General features: G+C 36.1%; 1 protein-coding gene and 1 pseudogene across 1 annotated transcript; both read right to left on the bottom strand.

The window, feature by feature from the left end:
* Positions 1 to 4,621: 4,621 nt before the first annotated feature.
* LOC103960466 lies at positions 4,622 to 10,514 on the bottom strand (annotated as a pseudogene).
* Positions 10,515 to 15,348: 4,834 nt separating this feature from the next.
* On the bottom strand, positions 15,349 to 21,937 carry LOC103960442 (E3 ubiquitin-protein ligase RNF14). The gene is made up of 7 exons (XM_009372921.3): positions 21,401 to 21,937; positions 18,904 to 18,978; positions 18,310 to 18,823; positions 17,200 to 17,585; positions 16,262 to 16,488; positions 16,002 to 16,149; positions 15,349 to 15,813 (listed from the first exon to the last, which is right to left on the bottom strand). Exons 1-7 carry the CDS (start codon positions 21,920 to 21,922, stop codon positions 15,685 to 15,687), a joined length of 2,001 nt encoding a protein of 666 aa, XP_009371196.2. The 5' UTR covers positions 21,923 to 21,937; the 3' UTR covers positions 15,349 to 15,684.
* Positions 21,938 to 23,815: the final 1,878 nt, after the last annotated feature.

The raw sequence follows: 23,815 nt of genomic DNA, 5'->3' as shown, positions 1-23,815 counted from the left end.
TTACCACCACTACCACCACCACCACATTCTTTACTGCTGTCACCCATGCTGCCACCACCATTACCTTTCAGGCCACTACTACTCGGTGTTCTCAAAAGGGGCTTAGGTTCCCACGATTAATGCCTAGGCGCTTAGACAATAGGTTATGACACTTAGGCAGAACTGCACATGATAGGTGACTTATTTGGTTTTATTTTTAAATGACTTGGAGTCACGAATCATTCTTTCTTGGATAAAAAAAAAAAAAAAAGGAAACCATACCTTCTCTATGTGATTGAGTCCATCTCTCTCTTAGACGAAAATAACACGTGAGATGTGCAAAATCTTTTTCAATTTATTAAGTGATCTAATTTGTCAAGCACTTGGGGCTTCTGTAATCGTCAGCCGAATAATGTTGTAAGCCTGTCAACATGTATCTATAGCTTCCGAGCAAATCTGTCAACAGATGCAGAGCAAGTCCTACCGAGTTTTTATCGAATAAGATTTCATTGAGCACTTGATGGATACTTTTACGTCCCTATTATACAATCGGAAGGTCTTCAAAAGACTACCCCATGAGTTTTTTTTTTTTTTATCAAAACTTTGTTTTGTACATATTTTGTGTTGGATGGTGCTATTCATACATCAATTTTTACCTCCCACACCCTTGTTAATTTTTGGCCATTAATTTTTTTCAATTCATTCAATTCAATAGCCGAAAATTAAGAAGGGTGTGTGAGAAGTAAAAATGGACGTGTGGTTAGCACTAAAAACAAGGATGGCTAGACATTGCAAAAATGCAATTAAAAGGGATTAAAAAATCATTTAAGAATCGAGCAGCGTGAACATCCCAAATGCAATGAGCCATAATCACTTGGAACATCTTTTAACTTACAAGAAATTACAATAAATTCATGAAATGGGATCAAATATCCTACGACTTTATGTTATCTCTGATAAATTGCTCCACCTGGGAAATTTCACCACCAAGGCCAGAAGCTTCTCCAACTGTAACTTTGTTTTGACACTGTGAAAATGCAAATCGTTCTCCAAGTGCTCCGAGTGTAAACTAGTAATATCAGCTGTTGATATTGCACTTCTTGATGCTCGTAATTTGTCACTATAAGATGTTATGTCACAAATATATTAGGGTTTCGATATATGAATCAGAAATAGGATGAATATGAATCATAACATCACAGAGCATTATTGAGCCAATGAACACTTGCATAAACAAGGGTTAAAAAAACAAGAGTAGCATTTAAATGAAAAATTTGTCCCGAATGTGATGCTAAATAGAAAATCACGGCAAAACTGTTACTGGAAGCAATATATTTACGGAAAACCCAAATGTTATCAATATAAAATATATTCCTGATACAAAGACGAACAATATAGTTATCTCATTAACACCATTTGAAAGCTTGCGTTACAAGTTTAAGATCAATTAGAGAAAAAAAAGACACTGATGTTAGAACAATTCAAATCTTACATTTCCTTCTCCAATTGTTTTAGAATAAATTCCTTGCTATGTGCCGTCACTTTGTTTGTCTTATTGCAAAGAATAAGAACTGGAATTTTCTTCCTCACCACACTCGCCTTGGTCAAAATATCATACAGGTACATGGTGCAAATAAAACTCCAAACATCATCTTCTACTGTGAAAAACTTGAGTTTCATGCAAAGTAAGCATCTATATGCTTACATCCCAAATTTTGGATGTCTCTGTCTGTTATGATCATTTTTATCACCTCTAGGACCTTAGACCCGTAGGGCTGGCACTATTTACCATCAAGTGGTAAAAATGGATGTAAGCATAATCTTGAAGGAAAAATAGTCATTGTTCAATATCACATTCTAGCTATGTACTAAAAGGGGGAAAATATTACTCTGAAGCAGCACGGCAATTTGGTAAGAATTCCACAGCATCGACCACAAACACTATACCAGCAACTTCAGGGAGGAAATCATCTAGGCGAGAATGCCCAGAAACATCAATAACATAAATAGGATTTACCTTTCCATTCTGTTAGGGACAATGAAAAGAAGGGTGAGCATCATCAAGTGCTTGAAGGACCATAGGCGTGACAATACCTTGATGAAAAGAGTCATCCCGACACTGGCATGTGCATCAAGTCATATCACAAAAGTAAGATCCACATTGCAATGTAATAAAAGGCCATCAAGGAAACTCAAAAACAGGGGGAAAAAAGAACATAACAAAAAAGCATTTAGAATTTCTACCAAGATAAAATCATATTAGAAACAAGCATTGAGTACGGAAAATATATAAAAGGAAAAGAAAACCAAAGGATACAACATAAGCAAAGGACCAACATAACATCTTAAACGCACGACAATTTTACAATGTTGACAGAAAAACAATCCAATACGCAAAACCAATTCGTAGAAAGCTTGCACAATTTTTATCCTATTAATTGGCCTAACATAAATATTATATTGCATTACATATCATGGACCAAGCATGAGACTAGTGAGCTCTAACGAATGATTGTGAAAAGCAGGTCAATTGGTGAATCTATTTTCTATCTACTACACATTAAGTCATATGATACTGTTACTAATTTAACGAAGAAAATTGAATAAGCTGCGAAAATGCTTATTTGATAGAAAAGCACAGTCTTGCGACTGCCGCTAAGCCCAGTCACTAGTATCGTATTAGCTTTTGGGCGCTTCAACAACCTAACTACATCAACAAAATATATAAACAAATCAAAATAATTAAAATTACAGACAAGTTCAAGAACTAAATTTATACTGCAAATATACATATATACATACATACATACCCAGTAAGAGCAAAAACATGGTGAATAGCAGTACGGCCATGGCTGTATAAATCTGTTGAGACGGAATGAGATGAACGTAGTGAAGGGATTGAGACCACCATCAATGTGCCTGTTTCTTCCATTTCACTTCTAATCCTTCCATTTTCTTTTCGGACCCTCGACACGAAATTAAGCTCAATTACGCTGAGATTGAGAGGAAAGGGAAGGAATTGGGGGTTTAGGGTTAGGGATTTGACAATTTAGGGATGAAGGATGGGTGTCTGTGTTCCTCAGAGCTACATGTCTGGTTATAACTCATAGTTAATCCCAGCCGCAAAATCTCATTAAAATAGATCCTACGGCTACTGTTTCTTTGTTTTTTTTTTGTTTTTTGTTTTACAAATGATACTATCCACGCTAAGGAAGTAGGAGAGTGGATTAAGTACAATCCCCACCATGCAATCCAATGGAAAAGCAAAATCGGGCGGAAAGCAGAAGCGGCCGTTCCTAGAGTGTGTGTTTTCTAAAGAATAATGTTATTCACACATCTATTTTTACCTTCCACACTCTTGTTAATTTTTTGTCATTCGTCTTCTTCAATTCACTCGATCTAACGACAAAAAATTGAGAGAAGTGTAAGAATTAAGAACGAGTGTGTGTTAGCAAATAAATGGAAGGATTAGAAGCAGTTAACACGACATGAAATAAGTTCTCTCCGCATTGTGTTAACAGAAAAAAATTCTCTAAAAGCATAACTCCAAAAAATATTGAAAAATGATGGGGCAATCAACAAATGCCTTCAATAATAGTCTTCAGTGGCCATATAATCCCCCACTTACTCTACATAGCATTACTAACAGGAGTGAAATTCTCAAAAAATTTGAATACGAATGGTTATTAAATGACCTTTAAATGTATTGAAACTGTGAGTTATTAAATCCAATCTAATGCTAGACGCTAAGAAGTCTTTTGATAACCATGTAGACGCGTTCAGTTTTTATTATTTTTGAAATTTGAAAACTAAAGAGTAAAAACTACTTTATTAAGTTTTCAAAATTTGACTTTTAGTATTTAGTTTTCATCTTTTTTTACCCAAAAAACTAAAAATTCAAAGTAGTTACCAAACGAATTTTCAATATTAAAAAAAAATAAAAATAAAAATAAAATCTAAAAACGAAATAGTTGTTGAGCGGTCCCTAAACTAGCAGTTTGTATTTTGTTTTTGTTTTTTGTTTTTTTATCACAAACATTATTTTTTGTTGCAATAAAAAACTAGTACAAGGCCCAAAAAGAATCGGCTGGACAACTACAGAGAAAGTAAAAGGCCCAAAAAAAATGTGAGCGGCAGTCCAAGAAACAACAAGAGGCCCACACCAGCTTAGGCCCGAAGGCTACAAAAAAAACAAACAATAAAAAACCTTACTATCGGGTAGCAAATACCACATTGTTGCCGCCGTCACATCCTCAGAGGAAGCCAAACTCCGAACCGAGAAAATAGACCCCAGATCTAAGTCCCTTTCACGAACCTCTGCAAATATATACAAACAAAGTAACATATGCTATTGGGGGAAGGGAAGTGAGGGAGGGAGGTGGATTTGGTATCCAATTTTTGATTGGAGCCCACCAATCCAAACACATGGTGGGATAGGGATGAAGTATCACAACTAGGGAGAGGAGAGGAAGAAAAAATAAAAGACAGAAAGCAGTAAAAGCAAGCGAAAAACACCGGATAAGGGGCATGAAGCTCGGGATAGTTGAGACTCGACTTAAGGAGAACTGAGATTACGCTCAACGGAGAACCGAGAATAAAAAAAGAAAAGGAGCAAACTGGAAAAGGCGAAGGAAGAAGAGGAAGGAAGCTGGGAAGGGGAAGGGAACAAAGGAGATGAGATGAGAGGAAAAGAGGGAGAGGGCAAAGGAGAGAGAACCACCTTCTTTGCATTCTCCGATGCTGACTGGCTGCACCGATAGCAGACGGTCCACTACAAGCTTCTGCATATTCCTCGGAAAAACCTACTGACCTGGGTTTCACCGTTAATATACGATTTTCAGTGCTTATAATCTTATGTTAACATACTATTACTCTTCCTGTCCAATATCTAATTGGTTTATATCAATTTTGTGATATACACAATAAGCCATTGGCTTAGAGAACTCAAGAACCGAAGACTTGGGGCATAAAACAGAAGTCTACTCGCAAACCAAAGCTATTTTTGCTCTATATATATTCACTTTCTTTGGCACATTTAGTATCTTTTCTTTGTATATAACAAATAATGAAACATTCGCTGGCATTGCATCTCAATCCTAGCATTTAGACTTCAACAACCAAATATCGAACCGTAGAAACAACTCTCTCTCGTGAAACCTTCTTTTAGTTTTCCATTGAGTTGTCTACGCCGCAAGAACCAACACTTTAATGGTTCCTTGACTGTTAGCAGTTAGCATGGTAGGGCTATCACTCTTTCAACATACAGCACTAATGAAGTATGACCCCGCATCATCATCAACGTCATCCAAATCAGGCGACCCAAATTTATGCCAAGTCATCGGTTTAGAGATTTCCTGAAAAATTATACCCTGAAATTTTACTTAATCACTAGGTAACAAAAAGCAGGAATGGGTTAAGTTTGAATGCCATTAACCTTATGATACACGAACACTTCATTTGTTTCGCTGCCACATGCAATGTATTCGCTGTTTACTGTAAGACCTACAAAGTTCTTCTCATTTGTGTGACCTTTGAAAGTACGAACCTTCAAACAAAACACAGATGAAGAGTACAACTTAGTTAATCGATAATTAAGTTTCATAACATGATGTCAATAAGTCAAATCTGTTATATTTTCTCAATTGGTTTCATAAACCGTGTAGATTAGAGCATATAATAACTTGTTAACTATTGAAGTGTACTAAACTAACTTCGCTTCATGGAATAATTACTTACTGGAATATTATCCCTCACATTCCATAACCGCAATGTGCTATCAGTGGATGCATAGGCAAGCTCATAGTTTGATAAAAACTTTACATAAGAAACAGCTTTCCCATGCCCAGTGAACACATGAAGTGGTTCGCTTGGATTTCTTAAATCATAATAGTGGATGTGATGGTCTGCTGAACCAACCTGGAAAAGGAAGCAGAAGAAGAAGGTTTCAGCTTACAGGACAAATCATGTATATGACTCTTGCACCACATACCCCACCCACCACAAAATGTCAAAGAAAAACTTAATAGATGTGTGCATGCACACATTAGCGTATGCACATGCCAGCTGAAGGCATGTTAGTCCGGTGCATTTCTCAGGCACCGTATATTACTGCAAATTAAGCAAGAAAATTACCAAGGTTGCTCTCAAATCATTCAAGTACTACACATGATCAAACAATGAAGCAGATAGTGTGCCTTAAAGTTTCTCCAATACATGCAATGAAAGGTGCATACCGTAATGCAGTTGCCAGATCCCGGATTATACTTAACAGAACATATGTTGGCTTTCATATCAATATCAATAACGCTAGCTTCCTGCCTTGTGCACCAAAGGTTTACCTGATTTATATACAGGGTATAAAGGATGTGGTTAGTTTATAATGATCCCTTCCTTGAGCATCCAAAAAGGAGAAAGCAAAAGTACGTGTCACTCAAAATTGCTCACTTAAATCCCGAAAGTCAGATGGGAAGCTGTGAGCGCAACCTCAAGGTATATAAAGCGGGGGATCTAATATTGTTTGGCATTGTTAAAAAAGACATATTTACTGGTATTTCTAAAAGTTAAAACATAGGAAACAGTTCCACAACCAATATGCATCGTCAAAGGGCACAAGGACACATCAACTATTTTGTTAGCCTAAACCAACCAAGCCAACCTTAAGACAAGCATAGTAAATACAACATTTGCCTAAACCCGAAAGTCACAACAATATATATTAGCATACACAATAGCAATTTTCCGCCTTGGGGTTTTCTCAAAAATTTCTTACTAATGATTTTATAAGTAAAAAATGGTGCATACGGTAATAATATTTCATTGCTTTTCCAAAAAGATACTGGTACTACATTTCTGGTCACGTAAGCATAATAAAATACTTGGTTTAACATATAAAGATTTTGAGAGTACCTTATAATCATCACTACTAGATACAAGCCTTGTGGGCTCTGTGCATGAAAAGTCAACACTCCAAGCACGTTTTTCATGCTCTTCATATTCCATGAAACTCTGTCGAAAAAGTTTAAGCATGAGCAAAAAACCTAAAGGTGATGTAACAAGTACAAAAGTTCAAATCACGCATGACACATCGATCAGAACAAGTAACATCACTTACCTGCCGAGTATTTGCATCCCAAACTGCTACTATTCCCTCATAATCAGTACTGGCTATATGGTTTTTAGTAAACTTGTTCCAGCTCAAGCAACTAAGCTTTGAACGTGTAGGCATCTCCATAACAGGACAGTGCACGTTAGCTGGATCATTCAAAACCTGTTAAAGAAATATCATTAACAATCAATATCAAAATTTCCATGAAGCCATATACAGTAGTCAATGAGATGTCAACTGATTGGCTGGCTTCATAATTTGAGTGTGTCTAAGAAACCAACCCCCTCACCAAAGTGTGGACGTTTTAGTTGTCTTGGATCTATCTTGCAAAATAACGGAGAATTAGATGGATATCTCAATCATAGAATACGAGCTGGATAGATGAAGTGGAAGAGTGGATCCGGTGTGTTGTGCGATAGTCGTATGCCATTGAAGCTCAAGTGATAGAACGGCAATAAGTCCAATGATGGTTTATGGTACGAAATGTTAAAATGTCAAAAAGCAATACGTGCAAAAAATGTGTGTAGCGGAGATGAGAATGCTTTGTTGGATGTCTGGGCACAAAAGATAGGATATGATTAAGAATGAGGATATCCGAGGTAAAATAAGAGTGGCCACAATTGAAGATAAGATGAGAGAAAATTGGTTAGATGGTTTGGATATATAAACCCGAAGACTTATAGATGCTCCGGTTAGAAGATGTGAGACCCACGGCAAAAGGGGTAGATGAAGACCTATGAACACTTTTAAAGAGACTATAAAAAATGATATGAAGTACTTGTCACTAACAGAAGAGTTGGTGCAAAACCGAGCACAATAACGTTCTAGGATTCATACTGCTGACCCCACTTAGTGGGATAAGGTTTGGTTGTTGTTGTTTTTGTGTCATACCATCAACAAATATTCTTCATACTCCAGATCCAGAAAAAAAAAAAAAAAACATAAATTATGAGAGATTTTTTAAATACCATACATGAATGTTTACGATTCAAGTAATTTTCTTTAAATTGGCTAATTGTTCAATGGTTAGTTCTATTTGTTCAAATATACCAAGTAAAATCAACTTTTGTATTGAATCAAAACTATATTGATATGTTAGAGGAAGGCATTCAAACAATAAAAAAGATACAGCAAATTGTCTTTGTTGAAAATATCTGAACACCCTTTCTTCTAGTATTTGACATTTTGACTAGACGATGCCTTCAAGCAACCAAAAATATCTCAACAGCCTTGCTTTTAGAAGTTGACAATACCGACTGTAGGTAGAAAAATAATGTTGTTGGAAGTAATGGTAAAAACAATCTTAAAATCGAAATCATACCGAAGAGAAGTCAAAAACTTTTATGCACTGTGATACTCCGGCAGTAGCAAATAACTCATAATCACAGTCAATTCAATGCTGCAATGAAAATGAACATATGAGGTTAACAATACCAGTTACAACTTCTCCAGAACATAGTTCATCCATAAGGAATCGAGAGATTTAATTCTGAAATTTAGACAGTATATGCAATGTAACTATCACCTGGATACTATATTGGGGGAGTGAAATAGATCCCCATGCCTAAGTTCAACAATGACCCTCATTCGACTGTTTCATAGCCAACAAAAAAGAATGGTGATTATAGTTAATAAAATCGTATATCTGACTGTTAACCCAAACAAAAAGTAAATTTCTGTAAGGGATCCAATATCTGTGATCATACCTATAACGTGTTAATGTAGTGAGTACTGTTTGAAAATCAGCAAGACCTGCAGTATAACATTCTCCTTGTATTACACCTTTGCCCTGTTCTTGCTGGGAATATGGTTGGTTCACCATCTGATGCCGCTTTTGCAGGTAACACTCTTGGAGTTCACCAAACTACAGCTAGGGATGGAATGAGAACAAACCAAGACAGCCGTAAAAATGAGGAGGGTCTAGCTTACCTTAAATTCAAGTAAATTGACCAATACGGGAGCTGACATTAAAAAAATTCATTCTTCACTCCTTCCTAATGGAATAAAAAAGGTAGGGAGGAGTGCGGCGTGACTATTTTGGAGTGCTAATAACAATTCCCTAAAAATAAATGTAAACTCAACTAAAGTCGAGAAACCCCATAACCAAAACCCAGTATAAGTATCGATTTCCTGCCAAGTTGACAAAGAGGTATATTAATGCATTTATAGGGTATAATTGAAGTGGCTTTTGTTGAGGAGCAAATGAAGAAATAGGTTTTGGATGATTGAGAGGGTTGCCTTTAAATAATAGCAAAGATCCCAGGGGTAGTATATTCATTATAAAATAGAAGCACACAAAGTGCAAAATTAGTCTACAATCATTACAGGACAGTCACTGACCTGTGCATGGACCCGCTTTTTTCTGGCTATGGCAAGACCAGTTTGAGTCATATACTGGGAGTCTGATGCATCTTTTCTTAGAAGATTCCAAGAAGACATCCCTCATCGTCCACTAAGTGCACTGGTATTGTTATCTGTAGAGGAAAGCCATTGCTTTCTTGCCCCATAAATAGAATCATCCGCTCCAAGCATCCGCAGCTTGATAGAGTATTTGTCCCTGGCACGGTATAACTCCATTCTACGCCTCTCTACTGCACCTATGTCCTCTTTGATAAATTGGAGATGGGTTTGCACCTGCAATATCGAATTGACTTAGTAACAGATACCATTTAATTCAATTCAATCAAATATATTTCAACTAACACCTTTACGAAGAAACCTCATTAAGCTCATCAACTTTTTGCTTCCTTAGGCAATTCAAGAAGTCAAGCAGTATTTGCATGTTTCTCTTCGCCTCTTCTTGTTCCATTTTCCTCTTCTTCTCTGCCAGGAGTGCCAACAGGGTGTTTAGCTCCTTGATTGACACTTCACATCCCTATCACAGCACACCACCATATTCAGACAGCAAACGACAATTCATATATTATTTTACTTGACTCATACAGCCAAACTCACCTATTGCAATGCCTGGCGAAAATGCTTTACAGGGGATGCACTTTTGGAAATTTGACGAGCCGAGGTCTTCTTCAGAAGCTACAATACACGTCGTACAACAGTAAGTTGCAGTTTCAAGTATATCATTTTTCATCTTTAAGGAGTGGGAATTTAAGGAGACCTTGTCCAGCAAAAAATTAAGGAACAATTGGTTGGTGCTGAGGAACTGGGCACAGCAAGGGCAGTCGCTCTTGTTGCTGAGGTGGGTCTTGATGCACATGTAGCAGAAGCTATGACCACATGCTGTGAGGAAGACGTCCTTTACCACCTGCATACAAATTGGACATAACAAGTCCCTGTCGACCTCTGCCAGTCCTTTCTCATGCACTGGACAACCCATGTTACCGCTGCCTAGATCTGCCAAATCCCTGATGCTTGACTCCTTTGGTTCTGGTTTCACTACCGGGACTAGAGCCCCAGTTGAACACTGCTCCATTCTCTCTCTCTCTCTATACCTTTTCTTGAGCCCCAATTAACCACTACTGCTCTTCAGGGACTAGAAATCAAAACTTTTACATATTTCTTATGTGAACTAAGAAACAAAATGTGTCGATTCAGTTATCATACTCAAAGATGTAGTCATTTGGGGCAATTCTAACATTTATAGCATATGTTACACATTTTACTAAATAATCAAATAGCAGGCACTTCTATGACCTTAAGCATGCTTACAAGTTCTAAAATCAAATACACGGAAAGTGAAAAGGATTTCGAACATATATCCCCAGTAGCAGTAAGTATTGCAGAGTACCAAAAATATTCAAAACAAAAGCAGGAAATTAAAGAGATGCAAGTGCTTGAAACTTACCAAATGACCAATGGTGCAACCTGCAAGAATAACGCTAAAGAAGGAATGCCTCTCCTTCCGCCCTTGTCTTCGATATCCAATCAAATTGGCTACACTGCAACTTCAAACAAGTAAACCCAATCAAATCAATGCAAAATTGCAAATTAGCCAAAAATATCAACAATTATTTTTAAATCAACATAAATGGCAAATTTAATTAGTTGGGGAAAATAGCAAAGCATCGAAACCTAAGTGCTAAAAGGTGCTAGACCACAGCTATCACCTAGGCGTCTAGTGGGGGCCTAGGTTTTATTTAGTGTTAATTAAATTTATCATAATAACATATGAATAAATGTTTACTTGTACTTATGCAAATACATAATTATATTGAGATACACAAGTAATAAAATAAAATGACATTAATTATAAAGTACTAAAACATATTGAAAATTACGACCAAAAATATAATGAGTGTTCATCCAGGTATCCAACAAGCCTACTACAATTTATTGATAAAATATAATACAAAATAAAAGTTATCTATTTTCTATTCATGTGAGAGTTATGATCTATGCAGTCTAAGCGGGCACCTAGGCAACCTTTTTAATTTTTTAAACGCTTGAGGAATAATCATGGTGGTGCATTGCCTAGAGCCTGAATGGTGCTTGTTAGATCACTGATCAAAACCCAAATGAAAGCCAAACAAATATCCAGAATAATATTACACAAAAGAAGAAAATTAAATCAGGAGAGAGAGAGAGAGAGGGAGAGAGAGAGAGAGAGAGAGAGAGCTTACAATTTGAGGAGGGAGCACTTGGTTGAAGGTGAATCAGACTGAGTTTGCAGTGTGACCTGAAAAGAAGAAGAACTAAGCGAGAGAGAAGTTAAATATGTTCATGAGTTTGGTTGGCAACCGTTAGTGTGTGCAACACAAAAATAAGAAGTCCACAATCAGCCACATGCACCTCCAGCTGACATTCTGTTGCCTTTTCTCGGATGGCATGATTTGGGCTTTTTACTGCTGCAACTTCTAGGCCCAGCTAACATTATAGTATTCAATAGGGTTAAATAAACCCGAATTGCAAACCAAGTAGAACTCATTTAAAAACCCCTGGTCAAGAGTCAATTCAATCCACCTAAGTAAATAGTAATTGATTGCAATGAATAATAATTATCCAAGTTCAACTCCATCCCTATGAGCAAATACGTTGGCACCCAGCTCATTTAATCCACTCAATGAATAGCGATAGACCCCAATGAATAGTAATTGGCCAAATGCATCTCCATCCCTAAAAAATACGCTAGCACAAACGATCTCCACCCCTTACAAAATGTGCTGGCACCCAGCCCACTTAAAATATTATTAATTTTTTTTATAAAATAAAAAAAAAAGTTTTAATTTCGGATAGGATTTTTAACCAATCTCGTCACGCCATATGTCATTATCCGAAAGTACTATTTTGTGGAAGATGGTGGTTAGGTATTTATAGAAAAAAATAATAAAGTTTTTTTTCTGTGTTTTTAAACAATTATTAATAATTTTTTATTAAGTTAATTAATCTAGACCGTTGGATTTGAAAAAGATTCAAATCCAACAACCTAGATGTTGACACGTGGCTAACAGTCATAATTCTGACCGTTGTGCATTTTTTTTTCATTTTTGGGCGAAAATCGTGGACCGTTGATCTTGGGATCAGACGTCCCAAAATGTGCCACGTCATTAGCCGTTGGATTTGATTTTCAAAATTTTTTAACCGTTGGAAATCCAACGGTCCAAAAAACTAGTCGTTGGAAATCCAATGGCCCATGCCGAAGCACGTGGCCAGCACATACCCCTTTTTCTTGTTGGGAACATGCGGCCACTCACGCATGTTTCCCATGCGCTTGGCGCAAAAAAAATTCAAAACTGGCCAGTGACGTCATGTTGACGCCAATGCGACGTCACATAGGTCGGACCTTGGCTCAGCACATTTTGGGCCAACCTAGAAGTTGGCTTGGGCTGGGCTGGAAGAGTTTTGGGGGGTGTTGGGCTGTTTTTTGTGCTTTGAGCCGACCTACCCCAATGGGGTGGAGTTGCTCTAAACTGAATTGCCTAGTCAATTCATATTAAAATATTATTATTATGCTTTTCGAATAGGATTTTTAACCAATATTGTCATGTCATGTGTCATTATCTGAAAGTACAATTTTTGTGGATATATTTTAATGGAGAATTTTAACCATTTCCGTAGCATCACATGTCATGATTTTGTAAGAATTTGGTGTGTTTTTGTAATTTTATCTGGTGTGTTTTTTATAAATTTATTGGATGTGTTTATGTAATTTTATTTGGTGTGTTTTTTTTTTTAAGTTTATTTGGTTTATTTTTGTAGTTTTATTTTGTCTGAATAAACATGCTCTTAGTTTAAATAAAGTACGCTATTTAATAAATATGAAACTACATAAAGTACTAAAAATAAATAAGAATTTACATAAACTACTAAAAATAAATAATAAATTACATAACATACTAAAAATAAATACGAAATTACATAAAGTACAATAAATATGAGACTACATAAAGTACTAAAAATAAATAAGAAATTGCATAAAGTCTTAGTAGCTAGGATCTTCGTTAGAATACAAAGATGCTTATTCGAGAGACTAGTTCATAGTGTCACGATCTTGTAGAGCCATCATTTCTTCTCTACGCATCTCCCTTTCTTAATTAAGTAGTTGTCTTTGTCTCTCATTATTCGCATCACGTCTCTCAATAGCTGCTAAGATTACTTGCATATTTGTAGCTTTTGCCTCATCTCTAGCCGCGTCTCATGCCAAGTTCAGTTCACCTTGGTGAGCAAGTTTGTCCCTATATTTTGTAGTCATTCTTAGAAGAACTCCCTTTTTTCACTACCACCTTTTTACCTTGAGGCATTAGTGATGGACGAGTCAGCTCTAACACTGCTTCAGGCATCCCTTTAGGCATTTCCCTTCCTGTTGGTCCAAGTCTGCTTTTGGCGAAGAGTGTAGAGGGATGCCATGCATGACAACTTCTGGACAAGTTGATACAAGCTTTGACAACATTCCAACGTTCCCAGCGGTTGAATGATTTGTTTTTGTTGTTCTCATTGTACCAAACTTATGCTTGAAGTGCCTATAAAATACAAGAGAAGACAATTTTATAATCAAGGTAATTAATGCGGGATAAGACAATATTATAAAATGCGGGTGTAATACAAATAAATAAATAAATATATTATCACCTGATCCGCTAAACTTATGCCACTACTTAGATTATTAGCAGCTTGAGAGAGGGCGTTTTTCCAACAAGTAAGCGATTGGTTGAGTTTCTTTTTTCCAATAACCTTGACAACTTTTTGATTTTTTCCCAAGTTTCTCGCAAAATGATGTTGTAATTTTACTCCAAAGTTCTCGCAACTGCATCTCATTACCTGTAATCGGGTTATTAGTAGCTTGAACCCAACATTCACACAACGTAACATCTTCGATGATCGTCTAATTAGCCATTTTTTTCACACAAAAGTATATGAAAATTTTGGTTGAAAGTGTCGAAAATATTAAAATGTGGTGTAAGGTGAAAGATGATGGTTAGGTATTTATAGAAAAAAAAATTTTCATTTTATTTTTTCTATATTTTTTTAAACAATTTTTAATATTTTTTAACAATTTTTATTAAGTTAATTAATCTGGATTGTTGGATTTCAAAAAGATTGAAATCCAACAGCCTAAAATTGGACACGTGGCAAACTGTAAGATTTCTGACATTTTCTTTATTTATTAATTTTTTTAAAGTTTTTTGGCCAAAAAACCTATACCATTAATCTAGAAATCGAATAGTCCAGATTTTGCCACGTCACTACCTGTTAGATTTCAAACTCTTGATTGTTGGATTTCCAACGGTCCAGAAAACTAGTTGTTCGAAATCCAATGGCCATCGCTGCGCCACGTGACCCAAGTCTCACTTCCTATAATGCACTTGCAGCGCGGGCCCACCCATCTGCGTGCTGTCGGGAACGCGCGCCCACCAGCACATATTTCTCACGCGCCTGGTGCAAAAAAAAAAAAAAAAAAAAAAAATCCTATCCGTGTCTGACATCATGCTGGCATTAGCCTGATGTCAAATGGGTTGGTTACTGGGTCAGTCCATTCTAAGCTAAGTAGATGGTTGGCCTCCACCCAAGCCCAGCTAATTGGATGGAGTGAAGTGGGTTTTTGTTTTGGGGGGGCGAAATGGGTTGTTGCCCAGCTCATTTGTGGAGAGGTGGACTTAATATGATAATCTCCACCAAATACATCAAACCATAAGAGGAAATCCACCACATGACCTCCCTCGATCATTATCTTTTTTTGTACAAAGTATCATTCATTATCTTTTTAAACGCATATACTTTGGACTAATGAGACTTATAATTTTTCTAATATTTTAAAGTAACTAAAGTTCCGTTGGCCAAAACGGACCCATTTGAGAGAACAGAAAAGAGAATAGAAAAAGAAACTATGCAACATTGAATATCCTTGCCAAAACGAAGCGTAATAATTTGTGCAGAAAAATGAACAGAGGCTGTTAATTTCCCTGAAACAGGAAAACGCAGTCTGGTAAGATGCCATTGACTGCCGCGAATAGAAAAGAACATTTATTTTCACTTGGCTGTTCAAGTTCCGATCATAGTAATCTCCACAACATTTATTTTCACTTGGCTGTTCAAGTTCCGATCATATGTAATCTCCACAACGTTCACTTACATGTGATCTGAGTCCGTCCACAATGTTTTCATTCACTCCTTTGAATAGATCGATGTAATTGTGTTTGTGTTCGTAACTATCCTTCAGTGTGTTGTTTGCAACCTTTAGGTCCGTAATGATGAGAGCCTCGCCTCACCATCTTCTTGCACAAATAGCAATAGTGGTTTTGACACGCCCAGCAGAACATGTGATTGTTATTGCCAATCTGGCCGGAAAAGTTTCTTGTTAGTCGTATTCACAAAACTTCGAAAACATAAAGGATAATTACTATACCATATGCTAGTGTGCTTGCTACGTCAAAATTTGCGAAAACCAAAAAACAGAATCAAAAAGAGAGCGACATAAGTTTCCTCAATATGTACAATCATCACTTAGGGCACATATTTGACTCACCTTGGCATTAAACTGACGACAATTAGGGCACACCTGACCATTCTGAACAAAGAGTTGAGCTTGAATCTGACCCAAAACCTGCCGTGGATTCATCTGTGCTTCCCAGTTCCGAATTTCTTCTTGCGGGAATAGTTCACATTCACCATCTCTTCAATTAAAACAAGTTAATTAGTTATACAGAAAGTAGGTATGTAAATATTCATGCATGTAGAAATCAACAATAGGAATAGCCTGTAAATACTTTAAATCGATTTAAGCACCTGAAATGATCATATCCGTCAATTTCCTTATCACAGCGGTAGCAGAAGTAGTGCCCACAGTTTTCACACACCATCTTGTTGCAGCCCCCAGTTTTGGATATTGCCATCTTACACGATGGGCATTGCTTTGCATCGCGAAGAATTTCCCTCACACTGAGAACCTCATTGATCATCTCAAGTTCTTTGCGTTTTTGATCATCCTTCAAGTGAGATGAACTCTGACGTTCCTGCTCAATAAATTCGTTTACAGTTAAATTCTAAGTCTACGAAAATGTAATGAAGTTTCTAACATACAATTAAGAAACTAGATGAATTGATTTTTCTCTAGCATATTAGCATGGCAGAAAACATGCCTTCAAACCCGAATTTTTATTATGAGTAGAATAATAACCATGTATCTTAGGATAAAAATTGTTCAATATTCTTTTTTCTCTTACGCATAATTAGATTCAAGTTGCAACAATAATCAATTGACATTGAAAAAATCAGATGAGAATAAAAATCTTTAGATGCATGCTGAACCAGAAACGAAAACAGAAATTTGTCTGTGTGAATGTGTGAAGAGGCAGAAAGCAGGGTTCTGGACCATTTAACTCAACCATTGCATATTCTTACTCAATGAACTCAGACTACACAGATAAACTTGTATACCTTAAACTATCTGATAAAAAAAGATGGGTAGTGGTATTCACACACCCCTTTTTACCTCTCACACACCCTTGTTAAGTTTTGTCCATTGAACTTCAATTCATTCGATCCGACGCCCGAAAAATGAGAGGGGTGTGTGAGAAGTAAAAATGGATGTGGATAGCACCACCCAAAAGGATATAGTATAAACCTTCACAACCAAATATATCTTTTACCAAACGTCAGTTGATTTTACCACAAAATCCTGCTTTGATGAAATGATAAACATGATAAAGCAGTTTAAATTTTACCTGCAAGATACGAAGCTTAAGCTCTGGTGTCATACATTCAACACCCACATGCCGCCGCTCCCTGCAAAGTGTGCAAAAGCTAAAGAAGCACTTTACGCATTGGGCATGCTGGTCTTCATCCGCTATGCAGGGAGTTTCACATCTTGAGCAGTACACGACATCCGACATTGACTCTAGTGTTTTAGTCAACATTAAGGAATCCCATCGTTCAAACTCTTCATCACCAAGCAATCGTTTTAACAAACCTGGTGGGATCATACTCCCACATTTTGCATCTGGACACTGCAGTTTGTGTACGGTGCCTTCCTTGACATGTATGTTAGAATAAGTCTTCATGCATCCCCCACAGAAGAAATGCCGGCATGGTAGCCTGATAAACTCAGTGCCTAGAAAGATACAGTAGTTAGTGCGATGAATAAGACCTGAAATTTTCATTAACAGATGGCACAGTGATAAACCGCCTACTAAGGATGAATCAATTAAGCTAATTACAAGGGCGTTTGACACGGTCAATCAACTACAAAGTAATTAAAATAAATTAAAAGGAAAAATTGGATACTGATAGATTCATCCTAAGGATGGAATACTCAAGAAATGCATTACAAGGATGTGGTTTAACAAAGACACAAGAATACAAGTTTTTAATGCATAGTTATGTATGTGCAGAAATCAGAAGGAAAAGGACTAGAAAAATATCACAAGTTACCAAAAAGTTAATTTTGATTTGACTTGTGTGATTCAAAAATGTTTTGAACTGTTGATCTTACTGCTAAACTCTAAATGATTTGACTGGAAATCCCAGACATAATTGTTTGAAGAATTATTTGGCTATGTGCATGCGAACAATGATCATACTAAAGTTAACCAGAATATATGTTCGTCATATAGCATATGAAAAAGAACGTATAGTGCCATCACTATTGATTATTCTCAAACTTGAAGAAAAATTAGTGTACTTTAAAGTGAACTCGCTGAATATATGTTTTATATTCCTCGGCACAAAAGGAAAAAAAAAAAAAAAAAGAGAGAAACATGACAGACCAATTTCATAATAGAAGTTAATTCTATATCAAATTCAAAAGAACCTATGTCATGAAAGAATATAATTACCTGCATACTCACTGAAACAGATGCAGCACTCGTGCAAATTATCGTGAAAGTTCTCAAGTAGTTTATCATCGTTGTAACTTTTAATAAACGGAATATCAACATCTGGAGAGACACTTCCTGTAACTGCACGTCTATCTACAGCAGCCCTTACACCATAAGGACCAAGAATTATTTCTTTATCAAACCCCAGATAAGAGAGAGAAGAATTTTGAAGCCATTCCACCCATTGGTACATAACCTCCTGTCCAGATTGTTCTGTCCATATTGAATCCAGCATAGAACACAAATTGGAGATTTTACTAGAATCCAGCCACTGAACAGATATTGAAAAATAAGGTGGTAGGTGACTTGGGTATGATTTAGGTAATATACACGTCAATATAATTGGTGGAAGATGCTGGACATTGAAAGGATATGAGAAGTCATCAGAACTGTTGCTTCTGGTCTTATGATCCGATGAATTCAACTTTGTAGTAACAGCAATTTCACCAGGAGCTTCGATGTGTATATGAATCTGCATATGCACAGGTGTCATATGAATTTCTTTCAAATAAATAATTAAAGGAACTCTAAAATCATGGATTATTGCCAAACCTGAAATGATCGAAGGTCTCTTTGTCTTTCAAAAATGCAAAAATGGTCTCCATAAATGGACTCCATAGCGAGCAACTGCCAAAAACATAATGATGAGAAAAAGTGCCAAAGAAAAAGAGCAATTGCACGCTGAAGAAATTAGAAAAAGTAACATAAAGGAGGCTCGAAATGCTCCTACATGTGAGGACCAAATTATATATCTCACATATAAACAGAGTCACATCCATCACCCTATCATTCATTGTTATGTTTCACTTTCAAACATGTTTATGTAGCAAAAAGTTAGAAAACGTGTGAGCACCAAATTATACCGATCTGTCACACCCCGAAACTGAGGGTGACTTATGGGGAGTTTTATAACAAATAAAAAGAAAACTTTGTGGTAGACCAAATCATGTAGAATTACCAGATCACTTGTACAAGTAAAAATGATAAAGATGAATTGAATCCTAGAAAGTAAAACAATAGAATGATTACATGTCGGATAACAGTTGTAAGAAAAAAAATTAAAAGTAAATGCATATGCTTATATAGACCAGCCAAAAGAAATTAAACCGATTTATAATTATGTTTAAAGCTTTCACATCACAAGAGATAGCACTAAAAAGGGTACGCTTAAAACAAATGGTTCACAATCACGAGACAACACTTTTGACACTCATTGTGACACACTGTTTAAATCATTAGATTGAATTAGATTGAAGCTTTCAATGGCTAGGCTTGTATCTAGATTATATTTTACTAGCTTGTTTTATTAACAGCAACTATTAAACATAGAAATGAATAAAATGTTTCAAACTTCTTTGATTATTTATACTCTCTTCTCCCTCTTTACTATGAATCATACTCGTCTCTCTCCTTCCACCCCTCAAAAACTTCATCTTCTTCTTTCTTGGCATACTGAGTACTGATTCTCAACTATCTTCTCCAATGCCTTTGTAGATATAATTAATTTTCTTTTTTTTTTCTTGACAATTCATTTCAAATCTGGGGACGAGGAATGCATAAAGACACATAAGGCATCCAAATTAAAAGTCGATCATTAATTTTCAAAAAACTTCAAGAGTAAAAGAAATTTATACCAGAACTAAATCCTAACCTATACTGGGTGCATATATGGAATTAGTCTTGAAGCAACTGTTGAATGGTATATAAATGAAAATTTCAAAGCTCGTGCGAGATTAACATTATTTAACTCGAATATTTCTGTCTCCATAGTCCATACAGCATACATGCTAGATTAAAATTACCTTATTCAATATTCTCTTTAACTCCGCCTGTGTAAGTTTATCTTACATTACCGGTCCCAAGCCCAGATAAAGGAGGAGGGGGAGGGCGTCAGGTAGTCGACAGCCGGCACTCCAAGGTTACGTCGAATCCTTATGATAATGAATCCTGAACTCAATATTCTCTTTGGTTTTTAACTCTTTTCTGGGTTCCTAAAGTTTGTTATGAGATGAATTTAAATCCCAACCTTTGAAGATGAAGCAAACCTCAAGAATATTTTTTTGGTAAGTGAATAATATGTCACCAATAAAGAACATGCAAAAGCCTGTTACAAATAACCACGATAACATCATAGACTCAAGAGTTTTCTTTCAGACTGAAGATGCTCTCCAGTAATTTTAAAAGTTCACGGTTATTTGTTTTTAACATTCCCCAATTCTATTTCTGTCACTATTTTTTTGCTCCCTCTGATGTTCCCAATTCTATTTCTTGTTCAAACTTAAAACAATAGAAGGGACTGTATATAATAGAAATATGACAAAATGAACCAATGTAATGGTATGGTTTTCACTATACCAAAACTAATACTAATTCAGTTCAAGAAAAGCCAAAGTGACAAATCAAATAAACTATCCAATTATCCATTAACTATTTTTCAAATCTGGAAACGACAACAAAAGCTCTTCCTAGGGAAATTCACTATTTATTCTATTCTTTCTCTGAAATTCACTATATAAATATTTATATTGTTTGAGACACAAGAAAAACTGAAGTGCTTCCATGGTCAATTTTACTGAATAATTTTCCATCCCCATTGATTTGATTTTTCATAAACCCAGGTAGATAAAACCAAAACACTTGCCCTGTACAACCTTTGTCCAGAAATGTCAAGACTCAAGAGCATGCTTTGCAAATAACTATGACTTGTGAATCGAAGAGAGGGCTGATAAGCGTAAGCAGGGAATCAAATTGCCCAGATTTTACTTTAAGAAAATAAGCAATGATGCAGAGATAAATACCAAGTGAACCTCAATTTTTAATACATGAGGTATCATCTAATAGACTAATATCCAACTAATGTGTGATTATTATTTGATACCACCAGCACGGTGGCACCGGGGAAATTCTCATGATTTCAGCACACTACAGCTAAATAAGTAAGCCTGAATTGAAATCCAAGCTACACTAACTAAGTTATACTTAAAAATGGTGGCAACAATTAAAGCTAGCATCAACGAGAACGTAAAAAAACTTGAAGGTCTCATATTACCTCATCCGCCTGAGCCTGATCATTGATCCTTAGCTGCTCGTCCGACAACTCGGGCTCTTGGACACCCAGCTGCAACTCTTCCAATCTACTCACCACATCATAATCATCATCCTCATGAGATTTTCTGGACTCCGACGCCCCAACGTCTTCCCCCGCAACACCAACACCAATAGCGATTCTCTCTTTTTCTTCTTCTTCTTCCTTTTCTTCATGTTCTTCTTGTTGCCCAGTTGCTGTCTCGACAATACGCCCAGACCCCACTTGATCGTTGGAAGAGCCCACCTCAGATTTCTTCACAAACTGCTGTTTGACCAGCGGGCCACGCCGATTCCGTGAAACCCAATTGGGATTTCTGGGCTTCTTTGGGTTTGGGATAAAATTTGGGGGTTTGGAGTGGCTTGTGGAGGCGGTGGGTTCAACCCTCTCTGGCTGGGAAGAGGAGTAAGGAAGTGCAGGTGAGTCAGGACCGTTGGGAGGTCGGAGCTTTTGTTTTCCACCTCCTCCTCCTCTGTCCTTTCCCATGGCAGATTCGCAATTAGTCTACCGGGGTCGAGGAAGAGAGAGACAGAAAGAGGAACGGCGGAGGTGTCGTGGGAAGGGATAACTGAGGTGTGGGTTTCTGTGCTTTCTTTATATGGAAAGGGAGACCCAGGAGTTATTTCAGTGTGCTAAATAAGGATACATTAACTAAGAATTGAATCCTCTCCGGATCCTTTGGGATCAATCAATCGTGTTCATTCGTCTTATATCGTGTGATTAGAAATTATTTTAAATTTTAAATTAAATAAAAATAGTATATAATAAAAACTGACCGGACGATATACGATGAATGAACAAAATTGATTGATTACCAGGATTTCCATAAACAGAGTCCGAAGAAGATTATTTTCTCATAAACTATAAGCTTGCCAATTTATATAATAACGTATAGTACGTCATTCTATTTTGAAACAAATTAAAAAGTCTTATCTAATAAAGATTGTATATCTCACTAAGGTAAAACCTATATTAACAAATATCACACCGTTCCATATGGATCCATTACCTGTTTAAGGGGTGTACATTAATATAATAGAGATAAAACCCATAACTTCTGTCTTTTGACACGAAAAACGTCCTAGCTTGAGGATGCTATTGTCATATTCCTTTAATTATCTTAATGGTCTTAAAAAGTATTAATGAAAGGACTTCAAATCTTTAATGTTTTATTTTTTAACGAACGATATTATCTACAATAAACGAGAGGGGGTGGGTTTAGCCTCACAATGGGCTAACAATAATACGATTCAAATTCGCCTTTTGCAAAACTTACTACTGAAGAGGAATACCACCAGACTGTAATACTAAGTGGCACAAAACTTTTAAGTTTTAACAAAAAATAACCTAATAGTTTTATTTAATGGTAAGGACAAACGATAGTATATACACAGTTTTTTAGCCAAAATGGTCTTTGAGATTTACATAACTCCTCACTTTGGTGCCTGAGATTTAAAATCAATAGAAGTAACTCCTGAGTTTGTCCACCAAAAAAAAATCTCCATTAAATAAGGTTAAAATGATAAAAATACCCTTAATTTTTATCAAATCATTTGGCCCATTGTTTATTAATTTGATGGTATTTTTGTTATTTTGGTCCTTATTTAATATAAATTTTCATTGAAGGACCAAAATGATTGATAGTGGACAAACTCAAGGACCACTTTTATTGATTTCAAATCTCAGTGACCAAAGTGATGAGTTATGCAAATCTCAAGGACTATTTTGGCTAAAAAGCCTATCTACACTAAGGGGGAGGATGTGAGTTTAGCCTCACAATGGACTAGCAATAATGTGGTTCAAATTAGCCTTTGATAAGAATTAAACTTAAGACCTTTCACTTACAAGTAAAGTTGAATAACACTAGACCGTAGTACCAAGTGATTTAAAATTTTAAGTTTAAACAAAAATAATCTAATAATTTTATTTAATGGTAAGGACAAAGGGAAGATAAAAAGACAAACAAGGCAGCGTGCACGACGTCAACCAGCCTTTTTGTGAGTTGATTACACTTTTGTTATATTCATAACAAAACCATAGCTTGGGACCACTGTTTTTGTTCCTTTTTGTAATTGTATATAATTTTCTTTTTTCTTTTTGTAATCGTACATAACTTTCCTATACGTGATCTTTAAGATTATGATGGATGACATATATAATTTTCTTTACGTCATCTTTTCTTTTTTGTAATTGTTATAATTTTTGTATTTTAATTTTGAACTTTTTGTTGTAAAAGTTGTGGGAATGAATGTTCACATGTTTTAGTTAAAAATGAAAAATGGGGAAAATTTAAGAATAGTAGCATTGTTATTGTTGTATGATGTTTTTCAAAATGCACTCATTTCACTTTTATAATTCTTCACGGATATGACTCTATAT

The sequence above is a fragment of a genome, unplaced genomic scaffold (genome assembly GCF_019419815.1).
Source record: "Pyrus x bretschneideri cultivar Hongxiangsu unplaced genomic scaffold, Pyrus_bretschneideri_v1 Contig34, whole genome shotgun sequence".
Classification (NCBI taxonomy): Eukaryota; Viridiplantae; Streptophyta; class Magnoliopsida; order Rosales; family Rosaceae; genus Pyrus; species Pyrus x bretschneideri.
Note: the sequence above shows the minus strand (reverse complement) of the source record. Positions and strands in the feature narration are given on the sequence as shown.